Consider the following 23,880-nt stretch of genomic DNA (forward strand, 5'->3'; position numbering starts at 1 on the left):
CTCACCGATCTCCTTTCCCCCTACCAACCCTCTCGGTCCCTCAGATCCACCTCAGCCTCCCTTCTTTCTACCCCCAGGTCCAACCTCCATGGCTTTGGTGACCAAGCCTTCGAAGTCCAGAGCAGCTCCCAGGCTCTGGAACTCACTTCCCCAAATCATTAGAGACTCAGAATCCCTCCCACTCTTCCAATCCCGTTTCAAGACACACATTTTCTCCATTGCCTTCACGTGCCCGTCCGCTCATCCACCCCTGGTCTGGGGCAGGCTGGGGACTGAGCGCTTGACCTGCCCCCTCCCTCAACTCCCTCCCCAAGCGCATCGGACACTGCTGTGGGCTGCCCACATTCAGGTCATTGGTCAGGACTCACCTCTTCAGACTTCATCTGTGATTTATGTGATTTATGATGTTTGTTTTTCTTTCCCTTTTGTATCTGTCCAAGTCGGAGAGTACTGCTGGCATTGTGTGTGGCTGCCGCTTCTCCCTCTCGTAGCCCCCCTTCCCATCCACCCCTGTATGTCTGTGTTATGTTTATCTGTCGTCTTGTTTCACCCCGTTTATTGTAAAGCGACTTTGAGTATTAGAAAAGCGCTATATAAGATTGATTTTATTATTATTATTATTATTATTATTAATATTATTATTATTATTTTCCAAGGAAAGCTGTAGGACCCGCTGTCTTAAATCTAAATAAATATATGGATGTGATGCCATACCATATGCCATACAAATCATTAAACAACCACCTGACTATGACATATGATTGAGTAAATAAGAATAAAGTGACTAAAATGTTATTCCACGGGGTTAGGTGCTGTCAAGTCACTATTTAAGATTGTGTCTGACTCATTTTTAGGTAATCCCGTATAAAATTAACATATTTGTATGGAGACTGACTTCCGTTTTTGTTTCAGTCATGTTCAGTCAGAAGTTGCTTTAGATACAGAGTGAAAAAAAATCATACATACAGTAAAATATGATGCGATGTTTGAGTGAGTGGGTGACAGCTTAACTTGAATATTTTCATATCAAGGAAGGATATAACTTCAAATCACTCGTCTTAATGTGAACGCAGTCTGAACCAGACCAGAAGACAACCTAAAGAGGTTAAGCCTTCAAACATCGATCAATACCAGAAGCTCAGGGCTTTTTAATGAAGCACTTCTACAATTACAGTAGTAAATAAACAGTTGAAAATAAATGTGCCAAGGCGCTGCCTGAAATAAAACTTCCATTTTCCATCCAAAATGAATTTATTCATCATTGTGTTGATGACAGTTTCTCCACCTCACATCCAAACACACACCGATTCATCATGCTTGAATGACACATTTAAATACAATTTACAAACATGCATTTAGTATCGCTGAGGCTTGTTTAGTTTTGATGGCACTGTAGCTGAATCTGGTCGGTGTGAACAGTTCATAAGAAGCTCTTTGTTTTTGCTTGTCGATGCTTAATTGAAAGGATACATTGTGCAGCACTGGGACAGAACGTCCCTTGTTTGTCTCTACTTGATAGGCGTAGCAGCTTCTGTCTGTCCCTCAGGCTGGCCCTTGTTGGATATGGAGTAATAGTAGGTCCTCATGGCTCCCTCAACCTTCTTGAAGTCTGGACGTTCCTCATGTCTGGAAATAGGAAGACCAAAAAAAGCAACCATTCTAAACGTTGTCAATGATAGGTGGCACTGCCACGAGGCCTTAAATGCACCATCTACTGAAATGCTCTGCAGAGCTGCACATAAGTATGCTTTCTACAGCGTATAAAACACTGTTTGTGCCACAGTTCAAAATAATTTTACGACGTTCCCATATAATTCAATTTAGAGGATGAGGGTCCTTACTTGTATGTCCAGCAGTCCTTCATCACGGCATAAATTTGCTCCGGACATTTGGCTGGACATTCCATTCGTTCACCGTTTTCAATAAGGCGTATTACGTCTGGAATTTTCATTTTCTGGTTGGGAGGTCAGAACAAAAAATAATTGCAGCTCGTTCCCATATGTAGTGTGAATACTGTAGCCATGCTAACCTTTATACAAAAAGAAATCATTAAAAAAAATGGTTTACTTTTGTGCATTTTTGCCTTGCAACACACAAAAGGCTACCTTGTAAGGTTTTCCTCCATAGGAGAAGGCCTCCCACATGGTGACCCCAAAACTCCAGACATCACCTTTACTGGAGAACTTGTGGAACTTGATGCATTCTGGAGCATACCACTTCAGCGGCCATTTTCCTAATGTACGAGCCTAAAGAGGACAAAAGGAATTGTGGAAGGTGTATTATTAAGCCGATTACTGAGAATCAGAGATAGTAAGTGAGGGGTGAAAGTGGGAACAATTGCAAGTGGAGGTTTCCTTGCTTTATGGGGCTAATAAGTTTATAACAAAAATGTCCACAAAGTATTTTGCCAACCCGTGTATTCTGTTGTTGCTCCCAAAATTGTGTAATTTCCTCAAACGCAAGGTTTCCTGATGCCAACATTTTTGTAGTTGTAGTCCAACCAAATGTGAATCATTTCACCAACATTAGTGATGGGCAGGAAATAGCAATGGTTTTAAAAAAAGTGAACTGTCCCTTTAATCCGACTGCAATCCTTTCCTTTTAAGAGGTTATGTTGAGATGTTTGTGGATAGTTCAACACTGCCTTGGTTCCAACAATGGTAGGAGCAGACTGACTACCTAACTAAACAACAGTTAGTACTTTGCTAGAACTGTAATCCAGAATGTCTTGATGCATGCTCAGTAATCCAGGGAAGAAAATCAAAGAATAAGGTTGAATCAGTTCATCTGGATACAACATTTATTGACAGATACATTTCATCACTCATCTGTGTGACCTCTTCAGTCTAAACTGACTGCAGGTATCCCCACCCTTATGAACAATACAGATGCATAACGACCGAAACCAACGACCAGTTTCATATGCAAATATGGGTGTGACCATTAACTAGAGTTTCAATAGCCATGTGTATTATTCACAGAGGATTTGGGAATGTTTGTAATCTTACTAGCCCTAAAAATTGATAGTGCTGGAGCATCGGGCCCACACCCGGCCGTCACCAGCAGCAGGAGCCTCGAGGGCTAGGCCGCGACAAGTAGGAGGCCTACTGCGGTGCGCACGGGAGCCTAGGGCGCAGGCCCGGATGGAGCCGCCCTGGGTACAGATCTTGGTGGTAGTAGCAAATATTCAAATGAGAACGTTGAAGGCCGAAGTGGAGAAGTGTTCCATGTGAACAGCAGTTGAACATGGGTCAGTTGGTCCTAAGAGATTAAAGTCAAAGTCCATCCATCCATCCATTGTCTTTACCGCTTATCCTGCTCTCAGGGTCGCGGGGATGCTGGAGCCTATTCCAGCCTGGACAGGTCGCCAGGCCATCACATGGCACACACACACGCACGCACGCACGCACGCACGCACACACACACACACACACACACATTCATTCCTAGGGATGTGTCTGTGAATGTTCTCATTCATCCAGGTCATGGTTATCCAAAGGAGTTGAATCAAGTGCAACTGGACTTGGTATATATCCGTGAAGACGTTTCGACTCTCATCCAAGAGGCTTCCTCAGTTCGTGCCTTTCTGACTAGACCAAGCTAGTCTGACTGGCTGGTGATGAGACTCAAAATGTATCCTCTTTGGAGTCGTTGTCAGGGCTATAGATGTCCATGGCTCTTTGTGTTCCGATGTTTACCAACGCCCGTCGCTAACAGAGCGATAGATATGAGTGGCTCTTTTGTGTACCGATGTTTGGCCGCTCCCGTTGTTATCGGAGCTTTTGATATGCGTGGCTCTCCTGTGCTCCAATGTCCAGCCGCGCCTGTCGCCATCGGAGCTATTGATTTGCATTTGTTTAGCAGCGACGGTCGTTGCAGGTGTTAGTTTCGACTTCATTATTCAGTGGTTATGAGAGTCATTGGAGCCGTTAGTGACCGACTGTTGTTGTTGGAGGCTAGGCTTCTTGAGTCTCCTGGGTAGAGATGAAAGGACGGCATTGTAAGTGGGAGATAGGTGGTGTCGCAGACCTCCTCCTCTGTTGAGGGATGTTTTTTCCAGTTTCACATACACTACCGTTCAAAAGTTTGGGATCACCCAAACAATTTCGTGTTTTCCATGAAAAGTCACACTTATTCACCACCATATGTTGTGAAATGAATAGAAAATAGAGTCAAGACATTGACAAGGTTAGAAATAATGATTTGTATTTGAAATAAGATTTTTTTTACATCAAACTTTGCTTTCGTCAAAGAATCCTCCATTTGCAGCAATTACAGCATTGCAGACCTTTGGCATTCTAGCTGTTAATTTGTTGAGGTAATCTGGAGAAATTGCACCCCACGCTTCCAGAAGCAGCTCCCACAAGTTGGATTGGTTGGATGGGCACTTCTTTGAGCAGATTGAGTTTCTGGAGCATCACATTTGTGGGGTCAATTAAACGCTCAAAATGGCCAGAAAAAGAGAACTTTCATCTGAAACTCGACAGTCTATTCTTGTTCTTAGAAATGAAGGCTATTCCATGCGAGAAATTGCTAAGAAATTGAAGATTTCCTACACCGGTGTGTACTACTCCCTTCAGAGGACAGCACAAACAGGCTCTAACAGGTACTATTTAATGAAGATGCCAGTTGGGGACCTGTGAGGCGTCTGTTTCTCAAACTAGAGACTCTAATGTACTTATCTTCTTGCTCAGTTGTGCAACGCGGCCTCCCACTTCTTTTTCTACTCTGGTTAGAGCCTGTTTGTGCTGTCCTCTGAAGGGAGTAGTACACACCGGTGTAGGAAATCTTCAATTTCTTAGCAATTTCTCGCATGGAATAGCCTTCATTTCTAAGAACAAGAATAGACTGTCGAGTTTCAGATGAAAGTTCTCTTTTTCTGGCCATTTTGAGCGTTTAATTGACCCCACAAATGTGATGCTCCAGAAACTCAATCTGCTCAAAGAAGTGCCCATCCAACCAATCCAACTTGTGGGAGCTGCTTCTGGAAGCGTGGGGTGCAATTTCTCCAGATTACCTCAACAAATTAACAGCTAGAATGCCAAAGGTCTGCAATGCTGTAATTGCTGCAAATGGAGGATTCTTTGACGAAAGCAAAGTTTGATGTAAAAAAAAATCTTATTTCAAATACAAATCATTATTTCTAACCTTGTCAATGTCTTGACTCTATTTTCTATTCATTTCACAACATATGGTGGTGAATAAGTGTGACTTTTCATGGAAAACACAAAATTGTTTGGGTGATCCCAAACTTTTGAACGGTAGTGTAGATGGCTTCCTTCACCCCCCTTTCAAACCATCTATCTTCTCTGTCCAAAATGTGTACGTTGCTGTCCTCGAAGGAGTGTGACTTCTCTTTTAGGTGTAGATAGACTGCTGAGTCTTGTCCTGAGGAGTTTGGCCTTCTGTGTTGGGCCATCCGTTTGTGTAGTGGTTGTTTGGTTTCTCCTATGTATAGGTCAGTGCAACCCTCATTGCATTGTACGGCATACACCAGATTGCTTTTCCGGGTGTGTGGTACACGGTCTTTGGGATGAACCAGTCTTTGTCGGAGTGTGTTGCTGGGTTTGAAGTATACTGGGATGCGGTGTTTGTTGAAAATTCTCCTGAGTTTCTTGGAGACCCCAGAAACATACGGGATGACTGTTCTCTTCCTTCTGTTCCTTTTGTCCTTGTCGCTCACCTGGTTGGTCTTTTTGGAATGTGTTGGAGTTTTCACAAAGGTCCACCGCTACCCCAGTTGGACCTTTGTGCGACGGGCACGGCCAAACATCGGTACACAAAAGAGCCACTCATATCTATGGCTCTGTTAGCGACGGGCGTTGGTAAACATCGGAACACAAACAGCCATGGACATCTATAGCTCTGACAATGACCCCAAAGAGGATACATTTTGAGTCTCATCACCAGCCAGTCGGACTAGCTTGGTCTAGTCAGAAAGGCACGAACTGAGGAAGCCTCTTGGATGAGAGGCGAAACGTCTTCACGAATATATACCAAGTCCAGTTGCACTTGATTCAACTCCTTTGGATTCCTAGGGACAATTTAGTATCGCCAATTCACCTGACCTACATGTCTTTGGACTGTGGGAGGAAACCGGAGCCCCTGGAGGAAACCCACGCAAATGCGGGGAGAACATGCAAACTCCACACAGAGGACGACCCAGGATGACCCACCAAGGTTGGACTACCCCGGGGCTCCAACCCAGGACCTTCTTGCTGTGAGGCAACCGCGCTAACCACTGCGTGACTGTGCTGCCCAAAGTCAAATTCAAAGTATCTTTATTGTCAAGGAAATTAGTTTGCAGACAGTATATATAAAACTCTCATGCAAAACAAAACATACAAACACCAAGGCAGAATTGACACATCACTGATGGACAACAAAAAATAACAGGACGTAGTGGGCAAGAAGACCCAAAGGAGTTCAAATATACAGACTATAGAAACAACAGATCTGCAGACAGCAGATGAATACTATCTACTATTTAACATTTGAATGGCAATGGGGACAAAGGAAGCCTTGTATCTTTCAGTCCTACTATAGGGCATCCTCAAACAATGATCTGAGGGTAACAGCTCAAACTCTGGCCGAAGGGGGTGACCTTGGCACTCCAGAAGGGAAGTAGCCTTTCTGAACACCTTCCTATTATAAAGGTCAGTAAGCTGGGCTTAACATCTCCCTGAAATCTTACTAGCCCATTTGGTGAGTCTATCAAGCCTTTTTTATTGGCCAGAGTCAAGTTACCAAACCAAGCAACAATACAATACATTAAAACTGTTTCAATAAAATTTCTATAAAAGAGAGTTATCATCTGGGAGGAGACATTAAATATACACATTTTACTCAGGGAAAAAAATCTTTGTTGGACCTTCTCTGATGTGGAAGCAACACACTTCTCGACAACAAGCCCCAGATATTTGTAGCTGTCCACAAGTTCAATGTCAGCACCTTTAATGCTGGTTGGTACAGGACTAGGAGGAGTCTTCCTAAGCTGATTATCATGTCTTTAGTTTTAGACACATTTAAGTGGAGAAATGACTCATCACACCAAGACACAAAATCATCGACCACAGGTCCATGTTGTTCCTCCTCCCCTTCAAGAAGACTTACAATCACTGAATCATCTGCAAATTTGAATATGTGTCTATTGGTATGGTTGCTGCGACAGTCATTAGTGTGCAAGATGTAGAGTAACGGGGAGAGGCAACAGTCCTGAGGGGAACCGGTTGAGGAGTACAGCTGATTGGAAAAGGAGCCATTAACCCTCACACACTGGGACCTATCAGTCAAGAAGTCCAGTATCCAGTCAAGTAGATTAAGATCCAGTTTGAAGAGATGAATTGGCTCTTCTGCTAACAGATGTGGCTGGATCGTGTTAAAGGCTGAGGAGCAATCTATAAACAACAGCCTGGCATGAGCATTGTCCCCTCAAGATGGCGGTACAAAAAATGTAATAGCGTTATCAAGGCATCTTGTACACCCCTATCGGGCCTGTATGTAAATTGCAGTGGATCAAGGGATTTCCCCACCTGCGATAAAACGTCGTTTTTAATGAGCTTCTCAAATATCTTCATGATTAGAGATGTCAACGCTACTGGCCTATAGTCATTTAATGTCTCAGGGGTTTTAGTCTTGGCAACTGGTACAATTGTGGAATGTTTCCACAATTTAGGGACCCTCTGTTGCTGAAGGGATAGTGTGAAAGATTCCACACAACTGTTCAGCACAGGTTTAAGAACCTGGCCACAGATATTATCAGATCCAGGACTTTTGCTAGACTTGGTGACTTTGGAGTGTTTTTCCACATTTTTGATATCAACAGTCCAAGCTGGGGGGAGCTCTAGTGCTGTTCTTTAATGCATCCAATTTATCTGTGAGGTCATGATGATCAACTCTTAAGTAAAATTTGTTCAACTCATCAGCCAACTGTTTATCTGAATTGAAACCAGCCAGAGCAATGTTCCTGTTGCCTTTGTCTTTTCCAGGCTACCCTTAAATTGGTACTGCTCAGCTCAGCTTCTATTTTACCTCTGTACCTGAGTTTAGCCTGTTTGATTTCTGCCCTGATCTCCTTCTTTGTTTCCTTAACGACAGTATCATTGCCCTCTTTAAATGCATTGTTTTCTCCTTTTATGAACCAGACACTGAAGGGCTGATGAAGCCCATGGTTTGTTGTTAGGGAAAATCTTGACAGCCTTGGTCGGAATCCCATTGTCTGTACAAAAGGAGATATGGGCAAATGCCGTTTGGTCTCCGTCGCCCCTCTGATCGATCGAAATGGAGTTGGGTTCAGATCCAAAGCTGGAGTGGTGGAGATAGGCACAGTGAGGCGTCCAGTGCGGTAACGCAAGCAAATCACGGTATCTACCTGATTGCAAACATTCCCAAATCCTATGTGAATAGTACACATGGCCATTGAAACTGTAGTTAATTGTCACATCCATATTTGCATATGAAACTGGTCATTGGTTTCGGTCTTTATGCAGCTGCATTGTTTATAAGGGGTGTGGATACCTGCACTCAGTTTAGACTGAAGAGGTCACATGAAACGTATCTGTCAACAAACTTTGTATCCAGATGAACCGATGCGCTCTTCTTTGAGTGTAAACCAGAATGTAACAGCTCTCTGGCATTTATACAAGTTTCTCTCCTGCACCTCCATAGCCTTTGCTGCTGAAGGACTGGCTACTGCCCTGTGAACCTGAGCTGGAACCAGGAGAGGAGAAAGCGGTTTACATCGGTAAGACTCTGAACCCATCCATGGCAAAACTGCAGCACATTTCAATGTCTCTATTGTGCAAGGTAATCAAGTGGGTGAACCGCTGCGAATCTGCAATAAGCGCCTCTATCACAGAAACACGTCTCATTTCTCCCTCACTTTCTCTCATTGCAGTACTCTGAATAATCAAAAACTTTTTTTTTTTAGTTTAAGTAAATGTGCTGAAGCATTCCCGCAGTCATATAAAAAATAACGTGTACCTTGTAATAATTGTCATCTGCACCCAGGGCCTTAGATAACCCGAAGTCGCTGATCTTGGCAAACTGTTGATTGACCAGCAGGACGTTGCGAGCTGCTAAGTCTCGATGCACAAAGTTTTTTTCCTCCAGATACATCATTCCCATTGACACCTGGTGCATCAGGTTAACAATGTTCTCTGTAGTCACAGATTCCCTATGGGAATATAATAATGGCAATAACAACAATGAGGATCATAATGATAAATACAGACATAAGCAGTGACTGAAGCCTTTAAATCAGTATGGACGAACACCTCAGACAGGCCAGAAAGGCATAACAGCTTTCATGCAGGAAAGTCTCAGGTACATAAGCTGAATAACAACCGGACTATCAGTTATCAGTTGAGTTATATCATATTATTCACCCATCTTTGCATCAAATTTAATAAGAGTGACTCTTTTTTCCATGTTCTTACATTTACTATTGCAACAAATCCATGTGTGTAAGGGCACCTGGGCAAGGCCCCAGAAAAAGTATTAGTTCTACGTGCACTGTGGGAGATATATTCTCTCACGTGTAATATTTATGGTGCCACCATTGGGTCAATCAGGTTTATGTTTGTCATGTGGCCACCAAGCTCCTTCATCTATTATGCAGACAAAATTAATGTCTGTATCATGTACCATCTCACAGACAATTGCAATAATGTGAGAACAGTTGAGGATGAAGGAGAAAAAAAGAGCATCTGGGAAGTCAGTAGAGAAGTTAATAATGCTATCGACTTGCAGATTTTTCCCATTTGGGAGAAGGCAGAGCAAACAAGGGGAGGCAGAGAGAGAAAGGACAGTGCAAGAGAGCAGAATAATGAAAAGTCGTGGAGAGTAATGCCAACACATGCACTTGTGCAAGCATGTCTCTGTATCTGTGCACGTGTCATTATATCCTATATGTGCGTCACAGGAGTCTCCATTATGTCCCCTCTGACCCGATCTGCTTCAGAGCTGCCAATGTGAGATAGATAATCTGCCCTGTCCGTGAATTCCATCCCCACTGGTCCCCTCTGCAAAATGCAGTGTATCCATTTACACTATAGTAAGACTCTTCAGCCAGGAAGGAGTTAGCGTGTTCCTCCTCTTCTTACATGTACAGAGGCAGTGCTCACAACGTTTCAAAGATTTTTCACAATGAAGTTTGTTTACTAATTAACAAATTAATTGATGAACAGCGAAGGAGGAACACAGTCTGTTAATTGTCACTATCCTTTATCCACAGAGGAATCACAGGCCCATATATGTAAATACCGGGGTGTGATGGCGGCACGTGTTGCTGCCGCTGCTCTCCCATCTGTCTCGTTCTCAGCTGCCAGGATCCCAACGTGCACACCAGGACGTGGCAACACATCCCCCCAACTCTAAAAACAAACTCCGCTGGCTCCTCGTCAAATCTAGAATGGATTACAATATCTTGCTATTGAACCTTGTGGTTCTAAATGGCCTGGTTCCACCTCATATAGCTGATCTTTGGCCCACTCACACCCCTGGCTAACCTGTCCACTCCACTCCTCTGAGGCTGGTCCACTTTTTCGGCATCCCAAGAGCCAGCCCGTCACAGTTGTGGTATCAGGGTTTTTTTTGCGTTGCCGCCACCAAGGCTGTGGAACAACCGATCGGTGTCTCCAACAACTGCCACCACACCGTCTCGTTTAAATCACAACCAAAAATAACCCACTGCCTCTCATTCCTCAGGTATGTCCCGTAGTATATCGTTTCATCTTTCCATTTACTTTCCATTTATTGCAATTTGTTTATTGTTTTAGGTTTATTGCATCAAATCACTTTTAGTTATTCGGCACTTTAAAACACAAAGTTGGGCGTCCGGGTAGTGTAGTGGTCTATTCCGTTGCCTACCAACACGGGGATCACCAGTTCGAATCCTGGTGTTACCTGCGGCTTGGTCCGACATCCCTACAGACACAATTGGCCGTGTCTGCGTGTGGGAAGCCGGATGTGGGTATGTGTCCTGGTCACTGCACTAGCGCCTCCTCTGGTCGGTCGGGGCACCTGTTCGGGTGGGGTGGGGTGGGGTGGGGTGGGGTGGGGGGGGTAGCGTGATCCTCTCACGCACTACGTCCCCCTGGCGAAACTCCTCACTGTCAGGTGAAACAAAGCGGCTGGTGACTCCACATGTATCGGAGGAGGCATGTGGTAGTCTGCAGCCCTCCCCGGATTGGCAGAGAGGGTGGAGCAGCGACCGGGGCAACTTGGAAGAGTGGGGTAATTGACCAGGTACAATTGGGGAGGAAAAAAAAAGGGGGGGGCACAAAGTTGGCACAAAGTGTTTGGCATGCAGAGAAAAAGCGTGGGAAATATAGATATTTGTGTAGGGATAAGATGAACAACGGCACGTACGTATCTCCAGGCAAACAAGCACACATATAAAATGATTTACAAGCAAAGTGAATGAGACAAGAAGAAAGGGGGTAATAAGGCATGGGAGGGGCACGTCAGACGCTGCCAAAGGCCAAAGAATTAAAATAGAATTTAAGTGGCCTTTTGAAGATGTCTTTAGATTTAGCGGCTTTTAAACTCTGAGGAAGGCCGTTGCAAACTGCAAAAGGCCCGGAGGCTAAAGGTTTTGTCTCTGCAACATAAGACGAATGTATTCCCAACATTTCTGCAAACAACAGGGATCAACTGGCCCTCAAACTGATCAAAACGGACAATGTGGACTGACTTCTTGCTGGAGAGGAATTTGTTGAGAGGTCCAGCGGAGGCCATCTCCATGACCAGCATCAGCGCGTCTGTTTGACACAGGCCCAGCATGCGGACGATGTAAGGGTTGTCAAGCTGGTGCATGATCTCAGCCTCTCTCATCATCTCCTCCCGCACCAGCTTTTCATTGTCATTCTTCAATACCTTTATGGCCACATCTATCTGGCCCCTAAGAAAAAGAGAGAAATATATATAGAGAAATATATACTCGGGAAAGGACATGGATTTTTGAATGTTGCACCTCTCCCTACCCCATTGGACATTGTGTATGTGATGTGCATGACGAGGCAGTAAATGGTATGTCCTTTCCCGAGTAGCTTTATTGACAGCTGATGATTGCTTATGGCATGAAACAGGCTTGTACTGTCTCATAGAGAATGTACTTGACTCACTGGATTATATATACGTATGTGTGTGTGTGTGTGTGTGTGTGTGTGTGTGTGTGTGTGTGTGTGTGTGTGTGTGTGTGTGTTTGTGTGTGTGTACAGCTCTTCAGGGACTAAGGTTAGTCCCAAATAAGAGGAGATGTGTGTATGTGACCTATACTTGTTGTGACCCCTCATTGACTACATTCATTCCCTAGCCCTTAACCTTAACCCTTACCATAACCTTAACCTAATTCTAACTTTAACCCTAAACCCAAGTCCTAACCCTAAAATAGACCATTTTCCTCATGGGGACCCATAAAATGTCCCCACAAGGTAAGTGGTTTCAGGTTTTTCTATCCTAATGGGGACATTTGGTCCCATTAGGATAGAACCCCCCACCCCCCACCCACACACACACCCCATATATATAAATATCAGTACAGACCAGACACACACACACCATATATATAAATATCAGTACAGACCAGACACACACACACCATATATATAAATATCTACCGATATAGGTACATGACTTCACCCATGTGAGCTGATGCAAAAATACATAGATGAATGTACAGACCCAGATAAGGAGTCAAAAAAATAAAAAATAGACAGCCCCCTTAATATATCTGAAACATTGTTTTATCATACTATAATTTTTAAGTGTGTTTCAAAATGTTATATATATTTGACATGTTAAATATATATAATAATGTTAATATATATAAAAATGCTTAAAATGTTATATATATTTAACACTATCATCCCTGCCAAACTAACCACCAAACTCACTCCTCTCCCTTGGCCTCAACTCCTCCCTCTGTTACTGGACCCTGGACGTCCTGACCAACAGACCTCAGTCTGTTAGGTTAGGTGACCACACCTCCTCCACCCTGACCCTCAGCACAGGTACCCCTCAAAGCTGTGTTCTGAGCCCCCTCCTTTTCTCCCTCTTTACCCACAACTGCCTGCCAACTCACCCTTCAAATGTTATAGTTAAGTTTGCAGATGACACCACAGTCATTGGCCGTATCACCAACAATGACGAGACGGCCTACAGGGACGAGATTCAGCACCTCACATTATGGTGTACTACTAACAATCTTGTCCTCAATGTGCAGAAGACGAAGGAGCTGATTGTGGACTTCAGGAGGTCTAGAAGCTGCAGCCACTCCCTCATACACATCAATGGGGTGGAAGTGGAGCGTGTTTCCAGCTTTAAATTCCTTGGAGTCCACATCAGCGAGGAACTTTCCTGGACATTAAACACCCAGGCCCTTGTGAAAAAGGCCCAACAATGCTCCTCCCGAGGAGGCTGAGGAGCGCCCGTCTATCCCCCCAAATTCTCACCAACTTCTACCACTGCACCATAGAGAGCATCCTGACCAGCTGCATCTCAGTGTGGTACGGCAACTGCACCTCAGTAGACCAGAAAGCTCTGCAGCGGGTCGTCAAAGCGGCCCAGCATATCACCGGTACCCAGCTCCCAACCATAAAAGACATTTATCACAAACGCTGCCTTCGAAGCATCAGCAGAGATCCCACCCACCCCAACCATGGACTGTTCTCCCCCCTGCGCTCTGGGAGGTGCTACAGGAGCCTCAGAGCCCGCACTACAAGGCTCAAAAACAGCTTCTTTCCACAAGCTGTTGCCCACCTGAACCTGGCCACCCACTGAATGTCTTGTAGATATTCTTAAATATTTTGTACTCCAGCTCTTTTTTTAACTTATTTTAGCTTTTGGTCTTCATGTGTGTATATCTTATACTGCGTTTGCTGTGTTTGTCTGTGTCTGCCTTGCACTGTTTGGTGAAGCCACGGCCCTCATTTCATTTTTAACATGTGCCTGCACATTGTTTTTAATGACAATAAACTGAATTGAATTGAATTGAATTGAATTGAATTGAATTGAAAATAAAAGACTTGGTCCTCACTTGTCAGTTTTCAGGACCCCCTTTTTGACACATCCAAAATTTCCAGAGCCCAGCTCGACCTCATCGATCATCAGCTGTTCCCTCTGGATGTAAAACTTCTTCAGATCATTGGGGTTATGGTACGGGTTGACAAACTCAGCGCAGTCCATGGGCAGGACCTCAGTATTTGCAGGTATGGGGCTGAGTGGCTTCGTGGCAATCCCAAGACCTGAAAAGTACAAAATGAAGGAAATCTTTACAGATGAAATGCACAACATGTGACAATGGATGGTCATGTGGCTCATCTTAGGGTTAATGTTATATATAGGTTATATATATAACGTGTTATATGTTATGTTATATATAGGTTACACGTGTGTAGTATCTGTAGTGAAAGCTTTCTGTTGGGTTGCCATCTCTTCATTATGAGCTTTAACAAAACCCTTGTTATTCGAGGCTCTTTAAAAAGCCCAGTTTGAGGAGCTTTCATTTTCTACAGAAGCTCCTTTGGTGTTAAATCAACACAGGGCCGTTATCGGCGCCTTTAAGAACTGATGTGGGCGGAGTGTTGCGTGAACTGTTGCACGTCTGACGACTGACCTCCAGGGGGCGGTGTGTACCTAGGTGCTGCGGGCCGTCGCTGGGAAGGAGGCATGAGAGAAAGGCGTTGAAATGGTTTTCCATGACATCAAATATTGCACATCGAAATGGAAAACAAACCGAATACTCACTGCCGATGGGAGGACAGGTGTCTCTGAGGAGGTTTGAGAGAAAGAAATGAGAATAATCAACCATTTCTGGCGGTTCAGCTGCTGAGCAAAGTGGAGCGTACGACTGGTTAATATGATCTGGAAATAATGAAACCACCAAATGATTTGTGTAGCACAATAGACATGGAGGCACAAAGCTCTCTGTACGTATAGTGGCTTTGTTGAGGCACGCTTCCCTGAGGATAGTCACAAGGCCGTCAGACTTCATCTTGAGGTACTCAATCAGCTGTGACAAACAGACAGACAGAGAGAAGGGGGGGGGTAAAGGTGATGGTGCCTATCAGAAACTTTAGGGGCTATCACGTTTTCAGTCACTTTTCCATCCCCACCAAACCCAAAGTGCATGAGCAAGTATGCAAAACAAGCCGTGTCCCCGCATCACATTTCCCTCCAAAGCGAGCGCGTATTGAAACACTTTCTAAAGCGGCCGATCATTTAAAAAGGAATTTAACTCGGTTACAAACAAATCTGTGGAGACTCACAAATCTTTGGGATGATGCTGACACTGTCCATTTGAAATTTGTCACTGGGATTAACACAGTTTCCTCTTCTTTCTTTTTTTTCCCCGCAATCTGCACAAATGAAACAGTAGGCTGCTGGGCTCACCTGCCACACAGTGTCGAACTTGGTCCCCTCCGGCATGGAGTACTTTCCTGATTTGTCATGGAGGATCTGGTAGTGGTAGACTGTTTTCCCATACATTATTGAGAGGGCAAAGGTACCAGTCTCGTCTCTGTCTCTTACTCTGAGAAACCCAATGGAAAACACGGCGTAAAAACTTCTCACTGATCGTCTAATAAGTGAGGGCTTGTTGGGTGAACAGGTGCCGAAAAAGTGAGACCATGCATTGTTTTCACTTACATAAGCTACAGATGAAAAAAAGAAAAAAAAAAAAAAAGCAACAACCCTGTATTACTCACAGGAACTTGCCATCTGGTTGCGCCCCGCAGTAAAGGCGCCTCTCGCTCTCCTTGCGTGTGATTTTACCGTGGTACCAGGGCATCTTCTCATGGGCCGTAGTGGCGATCAGCCTCTCCAGCTGAGGAGCTTGACTGATAATGGCCTGCTCCATAGCCTCTCCCTGAACAAACAGATAGGATGGCAGACAGACAAGAGGACGGTCGGACACGCACTGAGAGTGAACACTTCCACGGTGATTGCCGTATGCTGGCGGCACGCTTTTTACACATTTGTCTGTCCTTTTCATCGCCATAGCTCTAAACTAGTGGTGAACTAGCTATTTGGCTTCTTCAGGTACCTACTTGGAGGTCCACAGGCAGCAGCTCTGCCCTAACGCCCCCCCCCACACACACACACATACACAAACACACAATATAGGACAGGAGAAACATCACGAGGACAGTTGAGACCAAAACCGCTGGCTCCCAGATCGCTCTGACACCCAGGGGAGCCTTGACCCTCAACGTTAAAGGGAAACTCGGGTATTTTCTTGAACCCAACTCTTATTTTCCCATCGTTAGGAGTCAAACCAAGCAATGGGTAGCAGAATGTCTAAAACCAATTCAGTATTGAGCAAGCTAGCGTTGGCCGACTGCTGCGCACCAAGCCTGCAATGTAAGCCTTCAGGGGTAATAGCGCTTGCCAAATAACATCCACTAAAATAGCTCTTTTTTGTCTCTTAACAGGCCCAGAATGTTTTGAGAAGTGTCTCAAAATGCTTTCCATTATGAACGGACAATCGCAGTGCAGTGATAGAGTATTTTTTATATATATATATATATATATTTTCTGTCTTGCTCTTCCTCCAACTCACTCACACTTCCACTGTTGTCGTCCCATGACAACTCACGTCTCGCAAGATTACAAAGCAAGACTTCTGCTCCAGATTAGAAATCAATGTAGTTCCATAATTAATATCATGACTACGGCTGTTTAGACTCCTCTCAACACATTCTGACCCGGTTATTGCCAAAAAAGTTATTTCTAATGGAGTTTATTTTACTAGTGGACACTAGTTTGTTCAATTCTGAATCAGCTGAAAAGATCCTGCTACCCATCGCTCTGTCTGACTCCTAACGATGGAAAAGTAAGGCTTTGGTAAAAAAAAAAATTTTTTAAATCATAATGTCCCTTTGAATTGGCTTGCTGACAAGTGGGCTGGATAATAGTCAACAAATAAAAGGGTATATTGTGCAAAGAGGATAGTCATTTTCTCTAAATTATTCTTTGCAAGCTTCTATTGGATGTGTGTGTGTGTGTGTGTGTGTGTGTGTGTGTGTGTGTGTGTGTGTGTGTGTGTGTGTGTGCGCGCGCGTGTGTGTAAATTTTCACAGTAAAATCTCGACCCATCTGTGCGAGGCGTAAAAGGTTGCAACCCGTCGTTGGTCATTCCAAAGAATACAACAGTCAGGCCTCTTTCTCAACAGAACCTCACCTCCAGGTTCCAGGTCTGTTTCACATACTCCCTCAGCATGTTTTCCCTTAGGCTGTCAAACACCCCCCGCCGTATGGGGGTGTCCGGGGAGCGCAGGCAGGGTTTCCTCAGGTTGCACGCCAGTCCATCGGGATCCATGCTGTAAAACTCACAGAGCTCCGCTGGCCCACAGTGAGATTTGCCTCCTGTGATGCAGTACGTCCCATTCAGCTGTTTCTCTATGGGGTAGTGGTGAAACTCCAGGTTCCACACTAGCGAGAGGACGTAACCCCCGAGACTTCGAAGACACTGTCGTAGCAGGAAGAGCCCATCGGCCATCCCGGCCAGCTTCAACTGTTCCTCGGCCTCCACCCGACTGACGCTGCCATAAAAGAAAGGCAGCTCGGCAGCAGGGTCGGCAGACATGGTGAACGTAGGGGGATGATGTGCTGTTCTCCGGGTCCAAGTCCTATCTGACACGGTTGGCAGGGTGGTGGAGTGGAGTTCCAGGTGTCGAAGGCCTCTTGAAAAAACAGACCTAAAGGTGGAAAAGGGAACAAAACAGATAGTGCGAGTGTAGTGGAAGTTGTCACTTGAGGGTGGTTAAGAGTTGATAGGGAAAATAAGGCTTCAGAGCTTAAATATTGGTTCAACGGGCTGTAATACAGGTATTTATGCTCGTATTGTCCGAATCCAACCCAGGAACTCTGACAGATGATACATGACACCCATCTCTGTTCACTCCATTTTATGCTATCTAAACGTGAAGCATCTTCGAAATTTACAGCGCATTTCTTGTATACCAATGACGTGCCATCTACGCTGTTTGATTTTGAATACTTACAGTACTAATGCACAAGTTTTAGAAAATCAAAATGCAGTGTCCAGAAAACGCAAACCTCCCCCTCTTCCCCGAGCTATGGCACACCCAGTGCGACAATGAGGTTTAAGCTCACAGACCATCAACTCTGTACAGATATGAAGCATGTATGGATGACGCATAGCACCTACACTTTTTAGGCTGTGCATGCTCACACAGACACCGGTTGGTGCTTGTCAAAGCCACAACAGGAAGTCTCAATCCACCCCCTCCCCTGCCAGCATTTCAATCTTCCGTTAAGCAGGTGCTTTTCGGTTCTAGATTTTTCCTTCCACTTAACTAACTGGTTTCCTTTGGATTAAGAGAGTTTATCCTGCAGTATCTGTTTGACAGTTATGCAGAATGTGGCCATAAAAAAAAAGTCCGGCGTAAGAATCCAGTAGAGAGGTCTAGAGTCAAGTGAAAGCTTGAAGATAAGAGTAGAATCAAGGGGCTTGTATTTGGATAGATGGTAGATAACAAGTGGGGCGGTCAAAACAGAAACTCACATTTGCCATAACTTCAAAAAGCTCTTCACCTTAAGATATGTGCAAGTAAGATCACCTCTGACAAAGTTTGGAAGCTATTCCCAAAATGGCCAGATGTGATTTTGAGACAATCATATTAAGCTATGAGAACATGATGCATATGAGGGAGTTGAAAATAAGTGAGGAAAATCAATGATTAGCTAGGTGGGACACAGAGTATATGTGACATTGCATTCAAGCCCTGATTTCAATGACAATCTGCTTATCTGGCATGTTTGGAAAATGAGATTCAGGTTTAGCATATCTTTTTGTTCCAGTATTTGTGACACATAAGATGGGGGATTTCTGCTCCTGCAATGCTGGTAGAGATCTAAAGCGTCATCATTTTCCATTGTCAGAATGATGTGAAAGGTAGCTTTGGTTTCTTTTTACCCCCCCTTTTTTGTTGTTTTTTTTGTTTCGGCATCTCCCCCCACCTCCCATCTAAACATAAAAATCACCTCTGACAGGAAACACAACACCTCAGAACATAAAGGGCTCGGCTTCCTGGCTAGACATTTTTTGATGCTGCCCACATCCATAGTGGATGGACAGATAGACAGAGAAAGATGGTTGCCACAAGCTAAGAGGCTCCTACCATGGCTGAAGTGCCTCAAACCCCTTCTCACCACACCAAAGGCTGGCAGAAGACACATCATAGAAGACGTGCTGCAGAAGTGCTAGTAAGGTGTACTTTGTCAGCCTTTGATGAAATATGGCTTGAAACGAAGGATTGTTTGCAGCCATATGTCTTTATGGGTCCATGCACAACAAGCGCAATAGTACATTTCAATAAGTGTGAGCTTCAATATGAAATCAAACTTACTCAGTTCAAAAAAAACCTCTGTTCTAGGTAACATGTAGGGAAAATGTTTTTGGGGAGATTTTAAATTGCATAATTTGGTGTGTGCAATGGAAATGAGCTGTTCGGTTATGTCAGGATTACCACTGATGGATAGGAAAATGGCTTTTTGTGTCATGGTGAAGACTGATTGCTGAACTTGTGCAACTCCTTCTCCCCTTTAAATATTATTTTATGTTTCAAATTGTATACATATTGAAAGATGCTGAAAAAAGGATGAGTGTAATTTTTCATTTTTCTTGAATTTTACGGGCTGAGATATCAACAAAACCATAAATTTGTCATTGCGGAGGCACACAATTTTATCCTCAATTTTGCGTTTGACTTCCTCAGTCCCTTAATTTCCTTGTTGCACAGAAAATGTCAAAGTTTGACTTTGATTTTCCGATTTACCGGTCACATCCCTCATTCTGGATTCTTCCGTGGCAGATTCATGGATTCCAAAAATACTGTGAATACTGTGAATAAGCCAAGATATTAATTGACACAACTTACACTTAAATAGAGAGTTTATTATTTGCAATCCCTAACACATTGTAAGAATTATATTAGCCATGCTGTTAGAATTTTATTACATTAACTTTAGAACTTTTTTTTTTTTCTCGGAACATACCAATCTAATGACAGTTTCCCCACAAGACATTAACACCACATCAATAACGCCAGCTGCCTAGTTTTGGCTTAGTTCAGTCCTTTTTTTTTCAAATGTAACTTTTGGCATTGCTGCCTTGCAAAACAGAACATCATGGAGAGTTACAGGAAAGATGGGAGGAAGAGAGAGGGTGTACCAGGTATCAGACGCTATGAGCCATCTTTGTCACCATGACCTCACGGTATCTGTTAGAGGACACCTTCAATACCTTTTTTCCTTTTATTTTCAGGATGGTACACAGGAAGAGCCCCAGAGATGTGCTAATTACCCTTGACAGAGGACCATATCACAGTTTGGTTGCCATACATAAACTGCCTTCACACCTCAGAAATGCAGCTTCACAAAAGGAGGTTTTGCAAAGAGTGCAAGCTGTAGTCTATCGAGGGTTGTCACAATTTCACACTGTCAGATGAGTCCCCCCTCATCCTTCTCTTAGTGGGTGAAAAAATATGTGCATGCTACTTGCTAAAAGATGTCCACATGCCTGTGTGTGTTCGCATCCTTCTGGGATAAATCAAGTTGTCTGAATCTGAATCATCCCACAGTGAAGAGTTCTGCTGGGTCTGTTATAGGGGAGGGTCCATTTCCCAGGTTGGCTCGGGTTCACTGGACCCTTCAGAGGGCAAGGTAAAATCCATTCAATGCCATGTAAGATCAAATTCTTTCTAAGGTGACTCGCTTGTTTTGCCTTGAATTGGGGATGGACTCTTCCAGGATAAGAAATGCCTCAGTGGGGCACATGTGGTCAGACTGTATACTATTGACCATAAAATCTCAGTACAAATGAGAAGTTACAGAAAATTATGGACAGGCAATTTTTTTTTCATACCAGCATTATTGTATTGTCAAAACAACCAAATGAAGAAAGTTTGTGCCGAACAATAGTTGAGCAGATCCTCAAAAAAGTAGGTCCAGACATGTGGAAAATCCACACAAAGATGTTTTAGGCTGTTGTGGCGGATCATGCAAGACAAAACCTGAGACAAATATTTGATTTGGAAGCTACCTATACCTTTTCAGAGCCCTCTGTCAAAGAAGACCTGTGATTTGTCTTCCTCTGGCAGATCCAAAGCTAATGAGCCAGGGGACAAATACACTCGGGCAACGTTACCAGAGACGTTAAGATATGCTGGGAAAACAACACCAACAGGGCCGCACTTTGGTTGTTAAAGCATGGCAAAAATGCAATGAAAACGATGAATACTATGCAGTTTGCCGTGGTGTGAGATTCATACATCACATTATTTCTAAGCGAAATCTGCTAATTTTATTTTAAATCGTGTTGGTTTACAATCAGTGTGTAAATCCTTATACCTGTCACATCTGTGTGGCTGACTGTACAGGGGAAGGGGAAAACAAGCAAAATCAGCCTCGCAGTGTTCAGCAAATCGTTCCAAACACACGCTCAGATCTCCTTTTAGCACTTGCTTTGCACCGTGTACTGACACTGAGTCACACAAGTGTCCTCAAACCGGCGACTTTTATTTTATGCAATGCTCTTTCTGACTCTAAGAGCACTCTGCTGTTTTAAGGAACCCGTGTTCTCTGTCCGTTCTGTGGTTCACATCAAACCAAGATACATTCCAGCGATTACAAACTACTTAGCTTAACTCAAGTTGATGATTATTTTGGCTGGGCTCAGTTTTAAAATGCAGCCAGGCTTATGTTAATCCAAACATTCCCAGGAACAGACAAGCAACATGTTTGCACGAAATGTTGCCCTTTTGAATGCTTTGGGGATGTTGGCATTTAGAGGGAGATAACACACCCTCGATTTACCTGATTATATAGAGGCCACATTGGAGGACAAATTGGGCCTTTTTGCAAAATAAATTAACGAATAAATGCAGTAATAACACGTTTTCATTGATGAACACATTGGCGAGAGAGGACAAGCTCATCACGTGTGTAACATAAAGAGGCGAGAATCGTCAACGAGGGGGGATATCTGTACATTAGATTAGGGGCCTAGACTGTTTTCAATCTCAAACACCATTTCCTGCGTTGATGCAAACTATTTTGCATCTTCTAAACATCCCATGTATGTTCCTCTTGAGAGAAAAACAACCTAAAAAGAAAAAAAAACATTCTTGTTTATACTTTGTATTCATTCTGACTAAAGTGAAGCAGAAACGATTAAGTTTCAAAGTTGGCATTTTCACCAACACTTGAAATACCACAAACTGCAAGGGAATGTAAGATAAGCTAAACCACCAAAGCTTACATTGTCGCTGCATGCAATTGCAATACATGACAATGATGTAACGGCCGTGATGAATAGTGATAACATTATGGACACAGTAAACTTGTCATCCTTGAGTAATAATATTCACGTCAATGCACCGGAGACAAGAACGTCCAGGATGAAATGTCAGGGTAGGGTTTTTACAATGCCGAGCCTTGTGTGCAGATATTGACTCGTGTTTTCTCCCACCGTGCTATATTCGCTGTTAAACGACCCCGGGCTCAGGGCTGATGGTTCAAACATCCATTGTCTCGAGTCCAATGTCAACAAACGACTTTCTTAAGACAAAGACTTTTTCGAATCAGGCCGGAATGTTTTCCAGATATGCTTTACTGTTTGGCTAAATTATATCTAGTAATTTTGAGAGAAGTTACAAGCTACAAATGGCACACAAAGACCTCTTGGGCGTGTCAAAAGCAACCACTTAAAGGTTTTCTATTCTCAGGCACAATGAAAACAGCTATTTATATGTATATGTGATCTCTACTTTTGACGCCACGGTAACAACATGTCGGCCTTAATGTGTGGAAGACATTCAGCCTTTGTTGCAACAAAAACAAAGCTAATGCAGCGCAAACCCCACGTCCAAATACGCAGTTGTTGTTGTTTTAGATGAAGCCAGTTATGAGAAATAGATGTGGTACTAATTCTTATCATTAACAAACCCTGTTAAGACAAAAAAAAAGAACAAAAAAACTTCAATGGAGTTTTATTGGGCCACTGAGGCTGTGAAAATTCGCATTTACTCTGAAATATAACTTAAATAGACAAAATAATAAGGCAGTGTTTGAGTTAAACCGCTACAAACTTCCAATTTGAGCAACAAATTGGTAGCTTCTTGCATACCAAACCACAAATAGGCAAGTGTATGCGGAAATTGGGAATTGGTGGGGTGGACAATAACTTGCCACATGTTTTTGCCTCAAACACTGCCTTCCAAGTGACCTAATATCCTAATATATTCTATTTGTAACTTCTGTATGGTGTCCATTGCATCAAAAGCTTTGTATCATCCCATTCACATATGACAGCTATCGGCCTACTGTTGTGCTAGATAGCTACAACCCGAAATTGTGAAGTACTTACGATTTACGGCTTCACTTCATAGAGGGGTAACGGAGGTTCAGAGACTAAAGTGTATCTGCTGATCTGAGAAGTATGTTGCAAGGGAAAAAAAAGTGGGTTGGCTGTTACTGACACACTCATCACACACACACACACACACACACACACACACACACACACACACACACACACACACACACACACACACACACACACACACACACACACACACACACACACACACACACATGGGCTACATACACAGGATCCTGATCATGATCATTCAAAAGTTGCATTTTCAAAAGGAAGGGTTACATTAATATAATGTTGATTACTCATATTGTGACGAGATTTTGCCAAATAGTTAATTTGACGAACCTAGCCAAGGCCTTGAACAACGTCAAGGCATATGGCCTGTATAACTGAATACAAGTTACCCTTGGGTACGGCAAACCTGTTTGTGGCCCCTGACAAACTACATCCTTCCTTCCACCTGTAAAACACAGTGA

At 43.6% G+C, this 23,880-nt stretch overlaps 1 protein-coding gene across 2 annotated transcripts; it reads right to left on the reverse strand.

Moving 5' to 3' along the window:
• Nucleotides 1-1,242: 1,242 nt before the first annotated feature.
• LOC130110033 (tyrosine-protein kinase ZAP-70) lies at nucleotides 1,243-23,433 on the reverse strand. Of its 2 annotated transcripts, none has more exons than XM_056277007.1 (13): nucleotides 23,393-23,433; nucleotides 17,183-17,699; nucleotides 15,708-15,868; nucleotides 15,394-15,532; nucleotides 14,935-15,013; nucleotides 14,749-14,771; nucleotides 14,618-14,657; nucleotides 14,039-14,246; nucleotides 11,696-11,902; nucleotides 8,983-9,175; nucleotides 2,106-2,246; nucleotides 1,842-1,954; nucleotides 1,243-1,626 (listed from the first exon to the last, which is right to left on the reverse strand). In XM_056277007.1, the coding sequence occupies exons 2-13, from the start codon at nucleotides 17,585-17,587 to the stop codon at nucleotides 1,509-1,511; spliced, it is 1,827 nt and encodes a 608-aa protein (XP_056132982.1). In that variant the 5' UTR covers nucleotides 17,588-17,699; nucleotides 23,393-23,433; the 3' UTR covers nucleotides 1,243-1,508. The 2 variants fall into 2 exon arrangements, with proteins under 2 accessions (XP_056132982.1, XP_056132983.1); XM_056277008.1 differs by lacking the exon at nucleotides 23,393-23,433 and adding an exon at nucleotides 18,006-18,112.
• Nucleotides 23,434-23,880: the final 447 nt, after the last annotated feature.

The sequence above is a fragment of the Lampris incognitus genome, chromosome 3 (genome assembly GCF_029633865.1).
Source record: "Lampris incognitus isolate fLamInc1 chromosome 3, fLamInc1.hap2, whole genome shotgun sequence".
Classification (NCBI taxonomy): Eukaryota; Metazoa; Chordata; class Actinopteri; order Lampriformes; family Lampridae; genus Lampris; species Lampris incognitus.

Bases quoted from the DNA above. Each gene is read 5' to 3' on its own strand.
- LOC130110033 (XM_056277007.1), bottom strand. From the start codon at position 17,587: ATGTCTGCCGACCCTGCTGCCGAGCTGCCTTTCTTTTATGGCAGCGTC. The intron at 1,955-2,105 runs GTAGCCTTTTGT...CCTCCCAACCAG, and splicing joins ATGGAGGAAAACCTTACAAG to AAAATGAAAATTCCAGACGT. The intron at 1,627-1,841 runs GTAAGGACCCTC...TCCTATTTCCAG, and splicing joins AAGGACTGCTGGACATACAA to ACATGAGGAACGTCCAGACT.